Source organism: Neoarthrinium moseri (genome assembly GCF_022829205.1).
Source record: "Neoarthrinium moseri strain CBS 164.80 chromosome Unknown scaffold114_Wmoseri_CBS_16480, whole genome shotgun sequence".
Classification (NCBI taxonomy): Eukaryota; Fungi; Ascomycota; class Sordariomycetes; order Amphisphaeriales; family Apiosporaceae; genus Neoarthrinium; species Neoarthrinium moseri.
The window spans coordinates 24,483-43,398 of NW_026055228.1; the positions used below are offsets into that span (position 1 = coordinate 24,483).

General features: G+C 52.4%; 5 protein-coding genes across 5 annotated transcripts; 3 read left to right on the forward strand and 2 right to left on the reverse strand.

Moving 5' to 3' along the window:
• Positions 1–111: 111 nt before the first annotated feature.
• JN550_013392 (uncharacterized protein) lies at positions 112–2,307 on the reverse strand (the record flags this gene model as incomplete). Its single annotated transcript, XM_049311974.1, has 5 exons — positions 112–497; positions 565–932; positions 1,031–1,600; positions 1,684–1,807; positions 1,872–2,307. The coding sequence occupies 5 exons, from the start codon at positions 2,305–2,307 to the stop codon at positions 112–114; spliced, it is 1,884 nt and encodes a 627-aa protein (XP_049164627.1).
• Positions 2,308–2,512: 205 nt separating this feature from the next.
• JN550_013393 (uncharacterized protein) lies at positions 2,513–4,332 on the forward strand (the record flags this gene model as incomplete). Its single annotated transcript, XM_049311975.1, has 5 exons — positions 2,513–2,557; positions 2,620–2,770; positions 2,835–2,894; positions 2,973–3,422; positions 3,644–4,332. 5 exons carry the CDS (start codon positions 2,513–2,515, stop codon positions 4,330–4,332), a joined length of 1,395 nt encoding a protein of 464 aa, XP_049164628.1.
• A 1,099-nt stretch (positions 4,333–5,431) lies between these two features.
• JN550_013394 (uncharacterized protein) lies at positions 5,432–10,150 on the forward strand (the record flags this gene model as incomplete). The annotated part of the gene is made up of 14 exons (XM_049311976.1): positions 5,432–6,067; positions 6,119–6,398; positions 6,447–6,680; positions 6,735–7,462; positions 7,514–7,676; positions 7,730–7,969; positions 8,020–8,218; positions 8,270–8,341; positions 8,399–8,449; positions 8,497–8,561; positions 8,614–8,798; positions 8,851–9,284; positions 9,341–9,421; positions 9,514–10,150. The coding sequence occupies 14 exons, from the start codon at positions 5,432–5,434 to the stop codon at positions 10,148–10,150; spliced, it is 4,005 nt and encodes a 1,334-aa protein (XP_049164629.1).
• Positions 10,151–11,355: 1,205 nt separating this feature from the next.
• On the reverse strand, positions 11,356–13,805 carry JN550_013395 (uncharacterized protein; the record flags this gene model as incomplete). The annotated part of the gene is made up of 2 exons (XM_049311977.1): positions 11,356–12,970; positions 13,057–13,805. 2 exons carry the CDS (start codon positions 13,803–13,805, stop codon positions 11,356–11,358), a joined length of 2,364 nt encoding a protein of 787 aa, XP_049164630.1.
• Positions 13,806–17,181: 3,376 nt separating this feature from the next.
• JN550_013396 (uncharacterized protein) lies at positions 17,182–18,435 on the forward strand (the record flags this gene model as incomplete). Its single annotated transcript, XM_049311978.1, has 3 exons — positions 17,182–17,530; positions 17,636–18,106; positions 18,170–18,435. The coding sequence occupies 3 exons, from the start codon at positions 17,182–17,184 to the stop codon at positions 18,433–18,435; spliced, it is 1,086 nt and encodes a 361-aa protein (XP_049164631.1).
• Positions 18,436–18,916: the final 481 nt, after the last annotated feature.

Consider the following 18,916-nt stretch of genomic DNA (forward strand, 5'->3'; position numbering starts at 1 on the left):
GACCTCGAAATGTCAGTCCACAATTACACCAGCACATCAGACAAAGCTCTTTGCCGCGACGGTAAACCACGAACTCGGCGCTTCATGAAGCCCGTCTCATTAGATGGACACCTAGGGGGCGGTGAGTTTGCCTGCGCTGCGTTCTCCGACTTCTTTGGGACCTTGTCTTGAACTTGCATCACCATCTTCCACAGGGATTTTTGTCGTACTTTTCTTCCATAGAAGCAACGCAGCGGCAGCTTGAGCGGCGCCGCAGGCGACGAGGGCGTACATTTGGCGACTGTAGCCTTGGGACAGAATATGTCTTGCCTCTTCCCATAGTTCTGGCGATATTTCTTTCTCGTTCTGACTGTATGTTTCTATAACACGATTAGGATCAGACATTCCCAGCGCTGACAGCTGAGGAAAGACAAAGCCGTTAAAGAGAGCCGTGGTCACAGCCACCATGATCGTGCTGCCAATAGCGCGAAACTGATTCGCTGCCCCCATCCCGACAGCTACATGCGCATCAGTTAGTCATTGGACACTAGAGAAGACTCGATGCAGAGTGGGCCTGGTGCTCACCATGATCGCGCTTCTCAGACACAGCGGGAATGGCCAGAATGAGTGTCTGAAAACTTATACCGCAGCCCAGACCAGCTATGACTTGGTACGCATACACGGCAGGGGGAACGGCGACGTATGACCCACTGGAAGCCAGAAGTGCATAACCAAGAACTTGCAGTAATGCCCCGACAATGACAGAGTAGACCGGTGGTACCTTAGATCGTCTAGCCATATTGGCGCTGAGTATTGTCCCCGCTGAGAGTCCAACTCCAAATGGTATAAGTCGCACACCAGCGTCCAAACTGGACAGCCCGCTCACCAGCTGGAATCTTTGAGGAATTTGTAGGTTCGTCACAGTTAAAGGTCCACCTTGAAGGATAATACCCCTGGTTGGACGGGTGTTAGTGTCTATCACGAGCACATAGCTTGTTGGAGGCGGTGATGACAAAACCACTTTGAAGTTTTCAGAAAAGAGGTAACTCACAGCAATGCGCCCATCATGACGCGGTTGGTGAGAAAGCGCCAAGGCAGAACGGGCTCACGGATGGCGTTTGAAAGCGTCACATGACGTTCCCAGATCACAAGTGCAAGCCAGAGCAGAAAAGAGACCACCAAAAGGGTAATGAAGTAAGCAGAGCCCCATGAAAACCGTGAACCGGCTTCTTGGAAGGCAGCAGCTATAGACATGGTAGCTAGAAGAAGCAACACACAGCCAGGTATGTCTAGCCTGGCTAGAGGTCGGGAAGGCGGTGGCAATTTGCTGCGGTGAACTGACTTTTGGTCATGGGGGAAGCCAGGCGGAATGCCCACAACGGCCAATGCGAGACCTACGACGCCGACTGGCACGTTGAAGAGGAATATCCACCGCCAGGTTGTTACAGAGGTGGTACCGCCTCCAGCTATGGGCCCCAAGACCAAGGCTAGCATGACTGCGATACCCATGTAGGTCATTTGGACTGGATATTTTTCCGGGGGCACAATCTCGATGGTAAGAATGGTGGCAAGAGCGTAACTACCACCACCGCCCAAACCCTGAAAGGCGCGTAGAATAATACTGCACGGTATCCACCGCGGGAATTTAGCCACATGTTGTGACTGTAGTTATAGGTCTTAGAGGATTACGAAATGACGACCTACAGCTGCTGCATAGTTCTAGCGGCGGCACAAGCGCCCGAGAAGAGGGTAAAGATAAAGATGGACAGGACGTATACTGGCTTTCGGCCGAAGATGTCGCTCAGCTTCGCCACGATGACAACGAAACCTATCGACATCACGACTTAGGATCGCCACTCATAAGGTCTTCCAGGGCCAAGGAGAATACTCACTGACATAGCCCAGGAAATAACTGGCCAGAATCCAGCTCGCTGTGTCGAAGTTGCCAAGTTCCCCGGCGATAGCGACCAGTGACGTGGTCACAATAAAGATTTCCGTCTGTACCAGGAAGAGCATGGTGGCATTAAGAGTGGTTACCATCCACAGGCGTAGGCCGTGGAGATGACCAGTGCTGGCGTGGACGTCTGTGGCTCTGCCGTCCTCCTCTTTGGGGTTCTGAATGCTTGAAACGGTCGCATCATTGCTATGGGCTTGGGAACCGGCAAGCAAGCTTCCTTCGGCTTTCTTCTCCGATACAAGAACATGATGAGGGCCCGGTGGTTGCATGAATAGCGGTGGAATTGAAAGGGCAGTGGGAAATGTTGCCAGATGAAGTGAGGCATGAACTGGTTCAATTGTGAAGGGCCCGACGACCAGGGTCGAGATCATCTCTTGCAGCAACCAACAGTAGACAAGGGAATGAAGAAAAAATACCCCGCGCACATTCTGCCTGTGGGCGGGCAGTGACAAACAGCTGACATACAGCCTCCCTGCCTTGACAATGTAACATTTATTGACCCAACAGCGTCTGGAACGTCGTTCGGTGCACTTCTACACTTTCCAACGCATTATACTGTACTACTGCGACCACGCCATGGATACCATATTCCAGTATGCCGCGTACTGCGTCATTACCCTGGTACGATCTCATCCTTTTGGTGGAACTACTGCTACTAACTACCGGCTCTTGCTTCTCATCAGCTTCTAGTTGTCCTGGGCTCCCGTCTGGTTTTCAACCCTCTTAAGGCATATCCGGGTCCCTTCCTGGCCCGGCTTACAAACGGATACGCTGGTTGGCACGCCATAAAGGGAGATATCCATCTCGTTACATACCGAGATCATCTTAAGTATGGTAAGGTCACGATTGTCTGTGCACTATAGGCGAATTAGTCATGTGTTTTCCTAACCTTTCGTAGGCCCTGTTGTCCAGCAAGCTCCGAACAGACTCGTTTTCAACACCTTGACTGCCATCCAGGGTGAGTGTCAATGCCGTGCACTATATCATCTCTGATACGCCCACACCGGCGTAAGACTAAGCATGGTTGTTACGCTAGACATATATTTGAACCCTCGAGTTGCAAAGGCTCGAATCTATGCGAATGCCCGTTTCAGAAACACGCCGAGCGTCTTTACGGCCCTTGATAGAGCAGACCATCGTCGTCGGCGCAGGGTCGTCGGGCAAGCCATATCTGAACGCTCAATGCGCGAATTCGAACCAACTATGATGTCTCAGATTGACGTTTTCCTCGTGCAGCTTCTGCACTCCAGCCGGCAGGGACAGGTTGTTGAAATGACATCGCGTTGCAAGTGGCTCGCCATGGATGTTATAGGTCTCCTTGCGTTTGGTGCTTCTTGGAAGACGCAGACGGAAGAGACACTGCGATTTCTGCCTAAGGTGTTCGCTGCCCTCAATCCCCGAGTGTATATGTTCATGAACTGGCCAAAAACGCACAAGATTGATCCGGGTGTGCAATGGCTAGTCAGGGGACGCATCGAGAGGTTTCGTAGGGCTCTTACAGGGATGATATCTGATCGCATGGCGTTGCCCAGAGACGCTAAACATGATCTCTTCTCATTCGTTGCAAGTGAAGAGAGGATTGACCAGGCGCAACAGATGGGCATTCGGAAAAGCGAAATCTGGGGCGAGGCAGGGGTATTTGTCAATGCAGGCAAGTCAGCGACTGGTCACACTGCTTACTGGTGCTAACGACCCTTCTACACAAAGGTGGAACTACCACAGCGACGGCTATGTGTACGATCTTCTATTACCTTTCACGAAACCCGTCAGCTTACGCCCGACTCGCTTCCGAGGTGCGGACGACGTTTTCATGGGGCAGTGAAATCCGAAATGGACAAGACCTCACGGGCTGCAAGTATCTCCGTGCCGTCATCGACGAGTCAATGCGCATCTGTCCTCCAACACCAGGCGTGATGTGGCGTGAGAGGGACCCTCTCTCTAACGAGCCTCTCGTTGTGGATGGGCACGTCATACCGCCAGGAACCTTGGTTGGTGTTGGCACTTATAGCTTGATGCACAATCCCGATTACTTCCCGGAGCCATTTGCTTTTCGTCCGGAGCGCTGGTTGGAAGGAGATGCAGAGACCCCCGAACAAAAGGAGACACGGGCGAATATGCGACGCGCCTTCATCCCCTTCATCCTGGGAGACCGTTCCTGTGCAGGCAAGGCTGTGGCTTACCTCGAAATGAGCCTGACTGTGGCCAAGACGATGTGGTATTTCGACTTCGAGAGGGCTCCAGGGCAGGCGGGGGAACTTGGAAGTGGACGAAAAGGTTTGACTGGGGGGAGAGATCGGCCAAATGAGTACCAGCTTTACGATTGGTTTATGGCAGACCACGAAGGGCCGAATTTGGTTTTCCAGCCACGAGGGAAACATTGGGAGGAGTTGACCTAATCATCTGAGTCGCATAGGTAGATTATAGTGGCACCAACAAGCCTGATGAACCTGCTGGGTATGCTGGGTACCCTCCTTCCATACAACTCGGGCTGGTGCAGCACTCACTGCGAAGATAGGGTTGCTTCTCCTTACTTGGAGGCTACTAGATAGGCAGAGCCCCCCGTTCTAGAGGCATATGTAGGGACCGGGGCTCGTCGTCTTCATGAATTTCTAGATGTGTTTGGCATGTTCACACCGTCATTCAACGTCCAAAGCGATGTCGTTAGGGATTGAAGCTCTGTGACCCAATGTCAAAGGGCCGGCCACGTTCCAAGCGGGCTCAAGGCAGGAGCCGGCGAGTCCTAGCACAGCAATAACCCTGGTGGCGACGCTGTTTCAACCCCATCCGCGAAAGTGTCTCAAAGTTGACTTTGGGGCCAGATAGGACTTGCGAACTAGCACCATTGAGGTACTTTCAAGGTTTCCCAATGGTAAAAGCCTGCGGGAAGAAGAAATACCAGACTTGTGCAAGGTCAGGGCTGTTGATAAAATACCCCGCTGTCGCGCATGTTGAGCGGGAGTAACTGGTGGGCGGGAGTTCCCTTGTGGGGCTTCACCCTAAACAAGGGAGCCATTCGGTTAGAACTAGCTCCTTTCTCCAACCGCACCTTGTCGAATAAACTCATCCTCACTGCACACCATCGGCATCGTATCACAGCCAGCCACAATGACTTCACGGCCCGGGGATTTTATACATCTTATATCTATAGCATGTACCGCAATCTTCTCATTGGTTCTCTCCGTGAGACTTTGGAAGCTTCGCAATTCTGGCGTTAGGCATATTCCGCCATGGAAACGACGCTTGAAGGCCGTTAGTATCTCAGTGTCTCCCATCTCGAAGATCTGAGCTTCTCTCTGAGCCTAATCATATCGCTAGGCTCTCGGGCTATTACTCTCGATTCTCTTGTTTATATACTGGAGAAATGTTTTGAGCTTGGACGGTCAAAAGGAGGCCATTTCTTGCTTCTCCCTGTTTGCCTCTACAATTGCTGCGTTGGGCTACAGTCTACTTTTGATCCTGCAGCAGCAGCAGTATCATATGCTTTCAGGCGTAGTCATGCCATACCTTCTCGCCTCTGTACTGTGCGATGTTGTCTATCTAACACTCCCCTTACATGATCACAGGTATATGACTATCGCCCGGCTGATACTTGTTCACTTCTATGTGCAATTGACGCTGTTGGTTTTTGAATATGGCACAAAACGCGCCGCCAATGTAGTTGGTGCCAAGAAGCGATCTTCCCAGGAGCTCCATGGCCTCTTCAGCCGCCTCTTGTTTCTATGGATTAATCCAATCCTTTTTCGGGGATATCGGAAGCTATTCTCGCAAGCAGATACGCCACCTCTCGACCGAGACATGATGCCAGAGTCTACAAGAAAGGCGATGATTGAGACATGGTCTAATCGAGGTAAGCCAGCAACCACCAAGAACTTTGTAGATCCCTACCTCTTGCTCACTAGACCAGCCAAACCCGAAACCCGAAGGAGTTTACCCCTGGCTTTAATGAGATGCCTGAAGTCTCCATTTTTGGCTGCTGTTGTGCCGCGACTATTGCTGATCTTCTTCCGTTATTCTCAGCCTATCTTGATTCATCAGGCCATCATATACGCTACGGCGACCCTTGCACCCCCGGAGAGCTTCCGCGGATACTGGCTTGTTGTATCTGCGGTGATGATTTATGTTGGCATTGCCGTAAGCTGCAAGATTGATACACTCTTTTCATGTCCTAACATTCAGTCCTAGCTCTCGGCAGCTGCGTACCAGAATTCTCTTAACCGACTCAAGCTCATGACTAGAAGCGCTCTAGTAGGACTTATCCATGACCATACAATGACGCTAGCTAGCGTCGCATATGATGATGGTGCATCTACGACACTCATGAGCACTGACGCTGATAACCTCGATGGGATTGCAGAAATGATTCACGAAATATGGGCTCAGGTTGTAGAAGTCTTCATTGGCATATGTCTTCTAGCTAGTCAGGTCGGGTGGATATGGCCACTTCCACTATTTCTTATTTACTGTGAGTAACTTACTGCTCAACGCCATGCATTGATACTGACATGAATAGTATGTTCTCATATGAGTCGGTTTGTCGCCAAACACCTGCAGCCTGGCCAGAAGGCTTGGAATAATGCAACACAAGATCGCATAGCTGCTACAAGCTCCGCGCTTAGGATGATGAAAGTTATGAAGATGCTGGGGTTCCACAACCACCTGAGTCGTCGGATCCAGAAACTTCGGGAAATCGAACTTCGCGCAGCCTCAAAACTAAGATGGGTCATGGTGTACTACAATGCTTCGGGTTTGTTATAAGGCCGAAGAGCTTGACAATGCCGTACAAGCTAACGACCAATAGCCAATGCGCTTGGGATATTTTCCCCGGCAATCACGCTGGTCTTGTTCGCAGTAATATCCGCGGCCAATAGCCGCAGCTTGGACACGGAAACTGCATTCACCACTGTAGCTATCTTGAGTATGGTAACACATCCCGCAAACATGGTAATGACCTTTGCGCCCCGTGTAGTTTCAGCACTCTCAGGATTTGAAAGGATTCAGTCGTTCTTACTTCGGTCACCGTTACAAGTCAGTAATAGAGCATTACGGAAAGATCCTTCGAGCGAATTGGCTTGGAATCCGATCTCTAATCAACTACCGACGACCGGTCCTGATATTCAGATAAGTCGAGTAACTATTGGCCATCCACAAGTCATTCTAGAGGACATCAACATTGAGGTAGCTACCGGAAAACTAACCATTGTATCCGGCCCTACTGGAAGCGGCAAATCTACCATTTTACGCTTAATCCTTGGAGAGATAACACCCACACATGGGTTCGTCTCTTCGACGACGCAACGCATAGCATACTGCGCTCAGATACCATGGCTGCCTAGTGGCACAATCAAGGAAGCCATCTGTGGTGGTACTAACATATACGACTCGAGTGACCGGCGGTCTGAAAAATGGTATGATGATGTGATCAATATGTGTAGCCTCACTCATGATTTCGAGTCACTTGCCGATGGGGACCAGACACAGATTGGCAGTAGGGGTTTTAATCTGTCCGGGGGACAGAGACAGCGTGTGGTATGTCTTGTGAGCTCGTCGAATGAAAGACACGATGCTCAATACTCTCAGGCACTTGCTCGTACACTATTTGCAAGATGTGATATCGTTCTACTGGACGACAACTTTAGTGGCCTTGATGGTGAAACCGAGCGGACTATTTTCAACAACCTATTTGGGCCGTCCGGGTTATTGCGGCGGCTGGGTACTACCGTGGTCCTCGTTTCTAATTCCGGTGAGTTAGTCCACCCTGCTCAACTGTCTGATTACTGGCTTAGTCGTAAATAGCGCAGTTCTTCCCAGCTGCGCATCACATAGTGGTTCTTGGCAATCGCGGGATCGTTGACCAAGGGAGCTGGCAAAATATCAACACAAAAGCTACATCCATAGCAAAGTTCTCTTCCAGCCATACTAGCAGGGAAAACGTCATCTTGTCGGCCAACTATGATAAACTCAGCGCCCAATTGCGGGCTAAAGACGATACTGAACTAGATTTGGCAAGGCAAACAGGCGACACTGCTCTATACGGTTCTTTACCCCTATTTTCCGGCGCTGTGACTAGCCTAACAACTCATCAGGGTATTATTTGGGTTTCGTTGATTGCGTCAACCTCTTGTACTTCGTCAGCGTCACTTCTATGCACTCTTTCTGCATCACAGTCCCTCAATACTGGCTTCGTTTGTGGACTGAGTCAGGCAATAGCCACACTGCATTCTACGTCGGTGGATACTTCCTTCTTTCCACAGTGGCCTGGATTACGACCAGCACTCAAGCATGGTAGGTTTTACTGGCCAAACCAGGCTGTCCTGGCTAACCTGCTTCTCAAAGGGCTGTCCTCATCCGTATTTCTCCACAATCTGGGCTAAGGCTACATCAACGTCTTCTAGATATCGTTACGTGGTTTGTGTCGCTGCTTACGTGACTCTTAAAAGAATTCAGATAGCTAATCATGGACAGCGCTCCGTTATCTTTCTTCTCTAAAACGGAAGTTGGTTCAATCCTGAATAGGTGAGAACACACCCTTCTCGAGCCTGACTAAGATTGACAATTTCTAGGTTCAGTCAAGACGTCCAGATTGTTGACAAGCAATTGCCCTCGGCACTTCAGACCATTGTGACTCGTAGGTTTCAAGCGTATATCTCTCCAAGAATTCAAGCTAATTAAATTATCAGAGCTGTGCAAGCTGGCTATGCAGATTGTGATGCTTTACGTGGCAGAAAAGTGGCTCGTTATGCTATTTCCGGTCTGTATGCTTTTGGTTTACATAGTGCAGAAGGTCTATCTTCGAACGTCAAGACAGCTGCGATATTTGGAGCTGCAGGCTCGCGCAAGCGTCTTGTCGAGTTTCTTGGAATCTGTGTGTATCTATGTCCCGATTCAGGCAAGGGGGTCTGCTTACATGCTATTAGGTTGAGGGTCTTGAAACAATACGTGCTTTTGGTTGGTCCCAAGCTGTTATTCAGAACAACATCCAGAGTGTCGAACGCTCCCAGCGCCCAGAGTTTCTTCTTTTGTGTCTTCAAAGATGGCTCAATGTTGTCCTAGATCTTCTGGCTGCAGGTGTAGCAACAACTGCTATTGCTATAGCTGTAGCATTCCGAGAGCATGTTAGCGGTGCACAAATCGGAATCGCACTAAACATTATGCTCGTCACAAACACAACGCTGCTTAAACTCGTGGAGAACTGGACCACTTTTGAGGTTTCACTCGGTGCTATTGCTCGCCTGAAGGCACTGGAAAAGACCACACCGCTTGACGGTGGAGCGAACCCGACTATCGAACCACCTGAAAACTGGCCTTCCAGTGGGCATATTGTATTCGAAGCCATAACAGCCGAATATCAGTGCGAAACCCCTCAGAAAACTATCGCTATCCTCTACTAACAGGTGCTCTACCAAGTCCCGAGTCTGTTGCCATTAAAGATTTGAGCCTGAATGTCAGTTCAGGTCAAAAACTCATCGTATGCGGGCGCACAGGCAGGTACGTTACCAAGCATTGTATAGGAAATCCATCTTCCGAAGCTCACTTCGTTATAAAAGTGGAAAAAGCACGTTGCTGTTAACGTTGCTCAGACTTCTGGAGCTTCGATCTGGTAAGATCACGCTGGATGGCATTGATATCAAGAACATAAGGCTTGATCTGCTACGCCAGCGCTGCTTCATCGCGGTCTCCCAAGACCCACTTCTTTTGCCCCAGGAGACCATACGCTTCAACTTGGACCCCGAAAACTTAGTATCTGATGATGCTCTGATTACTGCGTTGACCAAATCGGGGTTGTGGTCACACTTTGTCGAGAGCAACAAGCATATTAATGGAGGCATAGGCATTTCAGGCTCTGGGGAGCACTCGATCCTTGATCGGAAGGTTTCATTGTTCCAAGAGCTTTCTGTGGGACAGTGCCAATTGTTTGCGATCTGCCGGGCACTTGTTAAAGCCGACGGATTACGAGCTTTAGGCATGATGCCGGTGGTTCTGCTGGACGAGGTCACGTCCTCTCTCGATGTGGCCACAGAGTCGACCATCGACCGAATCGTTGACGAGGAGTTTACGCAGAAAGGCCAAACTGTTATCATTATTGCACATAGGCTGGGCAACCTACGAACAAAGATTGGGAGAGACGCTGTCGCATATATGGCAGATGGAAGACTGCGGGAAGTCAGAAGCGACTTGGCGCCGTCGACTATGCACCACTTTACACAGACTGAATAGACTTGGGCCGTCGCTTCGTGGTGGCAAGCTTATAGACTCTGCAAGTTGTGTCTGGCCTCAGGCCGCGAGTTGTGTCCCACGGATGCGAAGGTCCGGGAGGGCAACCTGCGTCTGAACAGCGGGCCTGATCTAGAAGCCCGAAACTGTGATCATCGGTAAGCTCACCGTACTCGCCGAAATCCCCGAGACGTCCAGAACTTGGCGATCTACGGACTAATGAGCGGTCGGACGGCCCCGCGAGGCATCCCAGTTGACCCCACGACAGGCTGACAGGCATTAGGGCTGTTGCTACTCAGGTATGCAGAGGTCTAGAATAAGGCATTGCTGTAATTGTTAGCGTTTGGCGTGACGACAATGACGACATTTGGACTTCTGTGGCTAGTTGCTAGAGCGATGACGAAAACCTGCCTCTGGCTCAATTCCGAGGCTGCTGAAGTTGCCCTGAACCAGGAACTGCCGTGCTGTCGAGATCTTTTTTTGACTTCGTGGGTCTGCTAAACTAGCTCCCTCTGAGTTAGCGAGGACGCGCTGGAATGACACGTAACAGGCTGGCGTTCGCACAACTGAACTACGTCAACCTGGTTTCCAGATTGCGTATGCGATCTTGCAAGCGGGAAAAAAAATTCCAATTCTCAGGTGAAGAGTGCCGAGAGTCATGCTTGCTCGCGCCTCGCCACGATCATACCGGCAGGTTGCGCGATTCGGGAGGCCGGAATTGAGTTGCTTCCGGGGGAGCCGCCGCTAACTAAGCCCTGCACCCTCTGCCTCCGTTCCAACGCCGGTGCACTCAAAGAGACGGAGTACGGAGTACAAGGTGCGCGATGGGGCCCGTATCCACCGTCAGCCAATAGCGGCTGCTCCAACTACTAGCTACCTACCGTATTCGGATCCAGGAAAGCTGGGCCAGCGATGCCGTCTGTGCCGCGTGAGCGGGAGACGTGAGCCGGCACACGTGCGACAATGATGCGATCACGGTCCGCCCTGACCGAATTGAAGCCGAATGCCAGATGGCAGTTGGCGAGATGGTTGTTTGGAAGGGACTGGTGAAGACGCGTACTGCGGGTGTATGTAATGGATATGATGTATTTACAGTAAACAGTGATCTATCGTTAAATGGTATCGCTAAACATGAAACCTCCTTGATGCGGGTCGGCCGACCATATGCTCCTTTTAATGTTTTTAACGCCAGAATTAAACACAAGTAATTATACCGGGCTGTATGCCCATGGGTTGTTGCTGCGCTTGGTCTTATCAGCCACGGCGGGTATAACTCCGCTCTCAGCGCTGCTACGAGGCAATGCCTCCGCTGGTTGGGCAGCAAAGTCGCTGGCTTGGACTCCGAACTGCGAAACTCCTCTGCGCGCGGGCTCGGGCCTCGTTGGCGAGGGAGGAATCGAGTCGACGACGCCGGGGGTAAAGCTTAGTCTTCGAGGACGAGGACGGGAAAAGCTGGTGGCCGCGGGTGGCGGCGCGGTCATATGTGGGAGACCGTGGGGTGTATAGCTGCTTTCGTTTGAAGACGAGCCACTGGGAGAGGCGTCGCGCTGCTTCTTCTCTAGGTAATCATCTTGCTCCTCCACCTTCATGGCAACCTCGACGGCGCGAGCGTCTTCGATAATCTTGGGGTGACGCTTAGCAAAGTACTTGGCATACTTGAAAAGCGACCAGTAGCAGCTGGCAACGTTGACGGCCGTGAGTACAAGCTTGTAGGGCATGTAGTAGAAGATGAGCACGGCCCAGCTGATGCGCTCTTTCCGCAGACGCAGGTGAATCTCGTTGAAGATGATGACGTTGACCAAGTACATGACCACGGTGCCGGCGAGCAAGTATCCGCAGAAATCGGGACGGACGATGAAAGAGATGGGCAGGATAAAGGGGGTGAAGAGGTAGAGCAGAGTTTCGTAGACCTCCTGGAAGACGAAGAATTTGGCTCCAATCTCCCACCAGCCCAGCCTCCAGCTCTTGATAATGTACTTCATGTTGTAGTACAAGCCGTTGACGAAGAAGAAGTTCCAGCGCATGAATCGTTGTTTGAAGATGGTCATCTCCCCGAACCCACCGCGAGAACCCCCACTACTAAAGAATACAGCGCTGGGTGTCTCAGTTTCGACGAAGACGGACGAACACATGACGATGCGACCTCCGAGGCGGCGACAGCTGTCTCCGAAGAACCAATCCTCAGAGACCGAATAACCAGGGTGATCGTTGAACGTCTTGACAAGGAACTTGCGGTCCCAGAGTGAAATGGCGCCGTGAGGGAAGGTTGCACTGCCGACCTTACCGGCAAAGATGCGCTGCAGGCCGGAAAGCTTGTACTCGAGGTCCTGGGCTTGTTGGCACCAGGTGCCCTTGGTTGGTCCACTGCCATCCTCCTTGGGAGGCCCAACACTCTTGATCGTATATCCAATGCTCTTGACCTTGCCGACAAGTCTGTCGCTGACCACGGGGAAGTTGGGAGGCAAGGCACAGTCATCGTCGATGAGAAGGACGTTCTGGAAGCGGCGCGCCTTGTGGCAGCCGACATACTGCGCGACAATCTTAGAGCCAACGCTGGACCAGATGTGGCGGACACCATAGCGCTGGCACACCTCCTCGGTGTTGTCGAGTGGCGTCTCCGAGTTTCCGTTGGCGATGACGAAGATATGCGAGGGTGGGAAGATCTTCAGAGCTGCCTCCAGCGTTGGCCCGATAATGTTCTCTGATTTGTAGCAAGGGATGAGGAGAGCAGTGTTGTGTACTCCGGGGATGGACTCGCGGTCGAGTCGCTCCTCCATAGGGGGCTCTTTCTCGAAGAGGATGAGAAGAGGTGCAAAGGCGTAACTGTGTCTTTTTGTTAGCTTAAGTGCTCATTGTAATAGGTCTGGTTGCGGGAGACTTGCATTAAAGCAATACCGATCGTGATGGACCAGCCACCGGTGATAACGAACTTGGTCGACACGACCCAGTACAACCACCACACAGCTCCCTTCCACAGGGGCAAACCGACCAGGACGAAGTAGATAAAGCTCAGAAGCAGGAGGTAGATGGTATACTCGAAGAGTATTTGAACCCATTTCTTGCGCTCAAGTTGCTTGCCCCTGACCTTGGCCTTTTCATATACCTCGGCGATACTGCTTCGTCTTGCCCTGCCAGCAACACTGCGGGCCCGGTCAAGGACGACATCGGGAACAACAGCTCTCACGATGGTCTTGACCGTACCGGAACGTTGGGGGACATGCTCTGGCTCTACTTCCCAATCAAAGGCACTGGAAGCACTACTTTGCACGGCATTGTCGGGTCTCCTGCTGTTATCCCAGTTGAACCGTTGGAAAGAGTCGGCGACGGAGAGGGACGATGCTGTAGATTGGTGCTTGGTCCTGTAGTGACTGAGGTCTTCCTTGGATGTGAAGACCGAGGACCTCGCTGAGCGAGCCTCTCGTAATGTGATGGGGTCGCTGGTCTTCCGGGGCCGGCCAACATGGGAGTTGGCGGGAGCGTCGTGTTCAACAGTCGCCCACCGCTGAAGCTGAACGTCCTCTTGGTCCTGTTCATCTTGGGCCTGCTGGTCATGGACAGCTTGTGGTCTCCATTCCTTGTTGCGGTTCCTCGTGGACATAAGCCGCTGGGGGACGAGGACGTCCGCCACCTTGACGGAGTCCTTGCGCGCGAGCCCCATCTTGACTTGACTCGGTGTGTTCCTTATTGGTACTGAGATGTGTTCAGGGTATGGAGTATGAAATGTTTATTTTCTTTGGGGGGTGGGGGACTGGGGGGGATGTATCGTGGAATCAAGCACTCATTAAACGAATGTGGATATATTTCTCAGGAATATAGAGATCAACGAAGGACACTGGTTGGGGGATGGGAACGACTGGAGAAGGGGAGTCCCCGGGGGATTTACACAATAAACATTTACAAGGGACGAGGAATCTCGAGAGGGAAGCCGTGAAATATTTCTTCAGTCTGTCTGAGCACGACCCAGGTAGCCGGTAACTCGCCCTTCCCACCAATCAACCCCAGGGCACGCCATCGTCATCCTTCGATCATGTCGCCTTATGAGCCAGCTGTGCCCCTAGCTGTAAGGAATCTGTCGTTAGAGAGGAAATCGTGTCGCGCCATTGGGGTCGAGCGCGAGCTAGGCTCGGCTGGAGCCCCGTTTACGCAAGAAAAACTTATTATAGAAGCCCGTGAGTTCCTCGGGGGCTGTTGGCTGCGATTTGTGCAGGGTGAGGTGCTTCAGGTTGGTTGGACGTTGGATTATAGGCCCTCTCCTGGTCAGCGAGGGAGGTACTTGGGCCGCCACACCGTTTTGGCGCCGCGTGTCAGGTACCAGACTACGGGGACGGCCTGGGAATGGCCGCGCAGGGCCAAGAGGGTGCCTGAGCTTGACTCGACCCGGCCTGGCGGGGGCCCGCTTCTGAGGTAACAGTCCACTATTTCCATGGAGCCGCAGCACAGGCCCCGTAGGATGCCCCTGCGACCGGTGCTCGTATGAGTGGGAAAAAAGACGAGAAAAAATTTCCAATGACTCCATTTTCCCCTCTCACCACCCAGGCAAGCACGGCACAGCAGCACGTTGGCACCACCGCGCAGCGACCGTGCCAAGCGTGTCGCCGGGGCCCGAATGCTGCTCCAGGTCGATCGCCTCAGCTTCGGCAATCTTTGCGTGCTATGAGCGATCATTGTTTTCACCATCGCCTGCCTCGGTGCAGCTCCCGGCCGCGCTCTCTTGGAGCCGATGTATCAGGCCTGCATACGATGCTTACTGTGCATAGTGCTATGTATACCTGGTCAGACGAACAGCCCCAGCTTACATACCAGACTTGACTCTAAGAAAAGCCGTGGCCTCATAAACCGACAGACCAATAGTAACGTGGAACACGGCCGCATGGTAGCCCAGGGGCCAAACACAGTAACTACGCAGATTGCACAGCACCATGACCCACTGGACAACCCGGTCTCATGATCCAACAGCTTACTATGGAACAAGCGACTTGTTTTCTTTTTTGACTTTGGCACTTGAGTTAAAAATGCCCTCAAAGGCCAAGAGAGTGATTGCGAGCGTCGACTATGGGTGCATACTCGGGCCAACAACCCCGAGCCACCATAGCCGGTCGGAGAACGATTATCCGTCACGGCGAACGGCACGACCGGCACTGAATCATGTTGTTACATCTACTTATAAACTTTTGCTGGCTCGGCTGCGTACAGTCTAGACAGCTGGGTGACTCGCCCTCCGACACATTCGGCCCTGTCCGCTATATGGACCCTCGCGTTGCGCGCCACCGTCGTCAAGCTGTACGGGCGGGCTTCCCTCGGGCTGAACTACGGTAGCAATAGCTGCATGTTACTCCGTGCAGCACAGAATATCCCCAGGAAGTGACAAGTGACTCAACATGTAACCTGTAACGGGGGATTTGAAACCCGACGCACTAGCCCTGCTGTACGGGCGTGCCTGAACCTCGGGACGAACCACGCTCGTACATCGAATTTATACGGCATTGCTGGCATAAAAATAACTTGTGCGCTCAAAGGCACGTGGCAATGGGCAGTTTGGCGTGCAGACTCCGTTTTGCCATGAGAAGCTAGCTTGCCATGCAAGTAATAATAAGATTCTCTCGTGTTCCCAAGAAGCCCCGGCACATTCGCTGGCTAGTGGCCTACCCAGGCAACCTGCCAAAGCAACCGGAATGCCCACAGCATGGTCGCTGGGCATGCCGGGTATGATGTCAGTTTGTCATGACTGCGCGATGACCAGTAGGGAAGGCCTTGCCTTGCGCTGTTCGTTAGCTCCATCGACTGGCGGAACTAGTACCTCGCTCAACGGGGATAATCCGTCGGAAGGTTGCATGGAAAAGCAGCACAATACGATGCACAACACTGATGCATGTTGCATCTAGCAGACTCCCCCACACGGGCATCTCCGCTTTGCTGTGGCACATGGGTAGCTGAAGCCCTGCTGAAAGCCTTACCAGCTTTCAGCATTGTGGACCGTTACGAGGGCCGTATAAGTCGACCCGTCAGGTGACCTCGTGAGGGCCTCTTAGCTGGCGGGCAGTGCTACACCTTGTCCCTTTCAGCTTAGAGGTGCGTATCGAGAGTTCGTGATGCACCAACAGACTCAGAGTCTTGGGCGAAATCAGCCATGAAAATATCGAAAATGGTTTCTGCTGCCATAGGCCGACCGTGGACGGCAGAACCCCGCCCATGGCCGTATAAAGTAAGCAACGAGAAGCGAAGACGACCCATTGTTTAAGATTAGACGTAAAGCGCGTCCACTTGCCAGGTACCAACCCGCCCAAACTACCCAAGCCACCCTACACCCTACCCCTCGTCGCATATTCCCCTCGAACCTGGGACATTGGTTCATGCCGAAGAACAGCACGCCCTCTGCCTGTTGTTAGCCAGAGATTACCAGCTTTCTGGAATCCGCCAGTTGGGACAATTCTCAGCGGCTCGACGCCATTTTCTAGTCCTACCTACGGTTGCTGGTGGACGCTGGACCGCTGCGAAACAACATAATAAGAAGCCGACAGCGAGGTGAGGGAATTGGCCCCTCGTGTGCATTCATTCATTCATCTCATTTTGGCATTCTAACGGTAATAAGCCTGCACCAAGGCCCCGAGTTAGACGGGTACGGCGCAACTAGAACAGGCTTTAGTGGGTAGAAATTTGGAGCAGGCAGGCTGCGCACCAACCAGCGCCCGCTGTTTGTCGTGAAGACTTAGCTGTGGCCAAGGCTCATTTAGCACTGCGACTCCGCTGTTACGAGCGATCCCCCTAGGAGCCCCCTAGCAGCTATAGCAGCCCCCGAGGCGCCGCTAGAGAGCTTTCAAGCAGCTGCTAGCCTGAAGCGGCGCCACCCCGAACCCCATCCCCGGGGCAGCCCGACACTCTCGTCGCGTGAGAAAAGGAAAATCTCCTGGGGAAGACGGCCGGCGCTGGACTTGCCTCCTTTGCCACTGTTGATTACAGGCTGTCACTCTTTTATACTCCGCCCTTGTTTTCACGCAGTCGTTTCAGGAGGAACACTCCTGCATATCGACCTTGCGATGCAGCGCCCACGCACCACCGTTGCGGTGCAGCCCCTTGGCTGCACCTTGTTTCTTCTTCTGGCGTGTCTGTTGAACGCCGCAGCGGCCACCAACTGCTCGGCCTTTGCCACCAACGGCTCCGCGGCCGCGCAGTACAGCTACTACCGCTTCTACGACTTCCGGAACCTGCCTGAGGACACCTGGCAGTACGTCAAGAATGCATCCGACCCCAACAATGGCACCGCCGGTGCCTCGACCACCGACATGGGCTGGTCGCTGGACTGGCAGCGCAGAAACGGCCTGCTGTATGCGGGCGAGGGATCCAACCTGCTGCCCATTGACTACCAGATGGACAAGGTTGCACCGAGTAAGTAGGATGAGGGGGGAGGGCCGTTGCCGGATGGCTGCGGAAAGACCGGGAGAGAATTGAACCCTTGATAAAGGAACGCTGGCTTACACGTTGGCCTTGTAGGAAACCTGACCCAGGACGAGGCCGATCCCGGTGCCACCACCGCCCTCGGCTTGTACACGTCCCGACAACAGGAGGACAGGCACCAGTCCAGCGGCATTGACTTTAACGAGGAGAAGATCCTCTACCTGTCGCTTCGCGTACGGGCACGCGTCTCGGGCGCCGCTGGCGCCTGCACCGCCTTCTTCACCTACGCCAACGACACCCAAGAAGCTGATATCGAGCTCTTGACCCGTGATGAGCCACACATTGTCGGTTTCAACACGCAGCCGAGTATCGACATCCACGGCAACTACATCAACGCCACGCACTTCAACACCAGTCTTCCCAACGGTCTTTCGAGGGATCAGTGGGTCAACTACCGCATGGACTGGGTGTCGGACCACGTCGTCTGGTACATCGATGGGGAGTACATGGGAAACACCTCCACCCATGTGCCCGTTGAGCCCAGCCATCTGTATATCACCATGTGGGGTAAGTAATTCATTCGTGCCGCCAAAACGCAAACAGGTAAACTGACTCGATACTTTGATACAGGTAACGGGGGTACATGGACGGAAAACATGACGCTTGGAGACTCAGCACTGCTCGAGATCCAATGGATCGAGGTGGCTTACAACCTGAGCGGTGCCGAGCCTACCGTCGACGCCAATGCGGCCGTTTGCAACCTGGACGAGGCGAAGTCGTCAGGCAGCTGGAACCCCCAATCTTTACCGGCACCGCACCACTACGAGGCATCGGCTGGGTACAAGCTGGGCATGAGCACTCTTTTCATGCTGGCCGCTGTGCTATTTACGCTATAATTCTAATTCTAATACCCAATCAGTTATCATGAGACGGAAATTTCGGCTGCTTCGGACCTAGAACCTCCCGATTTGCCGTTGGTCTGTGATACGTGTCCGTGAAGCGATGCAAAAGATGCCAAGAGCGGTCCTCGTATGACAGGTATGCACGTTATGACAGTTTTATCCGTGGTAACAAACTGTTGCCGCGGGACGCCGTTGTGCTTTTTATTTCAAACGGCGCTGTATATAGGCCTTTTTTTCTTTTACGAGATTCTGCATCTTGCGATCATACCCAATTACATAGCAGCAGGAGTTAAGGACTTTCATTTTCTTATGATCCCCCAATTCCGAGCATCGTAGTCGTTTAAATGAAGCAATGGAGTCTTTTCTCGTAATTTAAGTTCCGTGATCTTTGAATAGTGATATTGACGCTTGCTGTGAATATAACATAAGAAACAAACATAAATCGGTAGGTCAAGCTTGCACTGGTGTATTGATA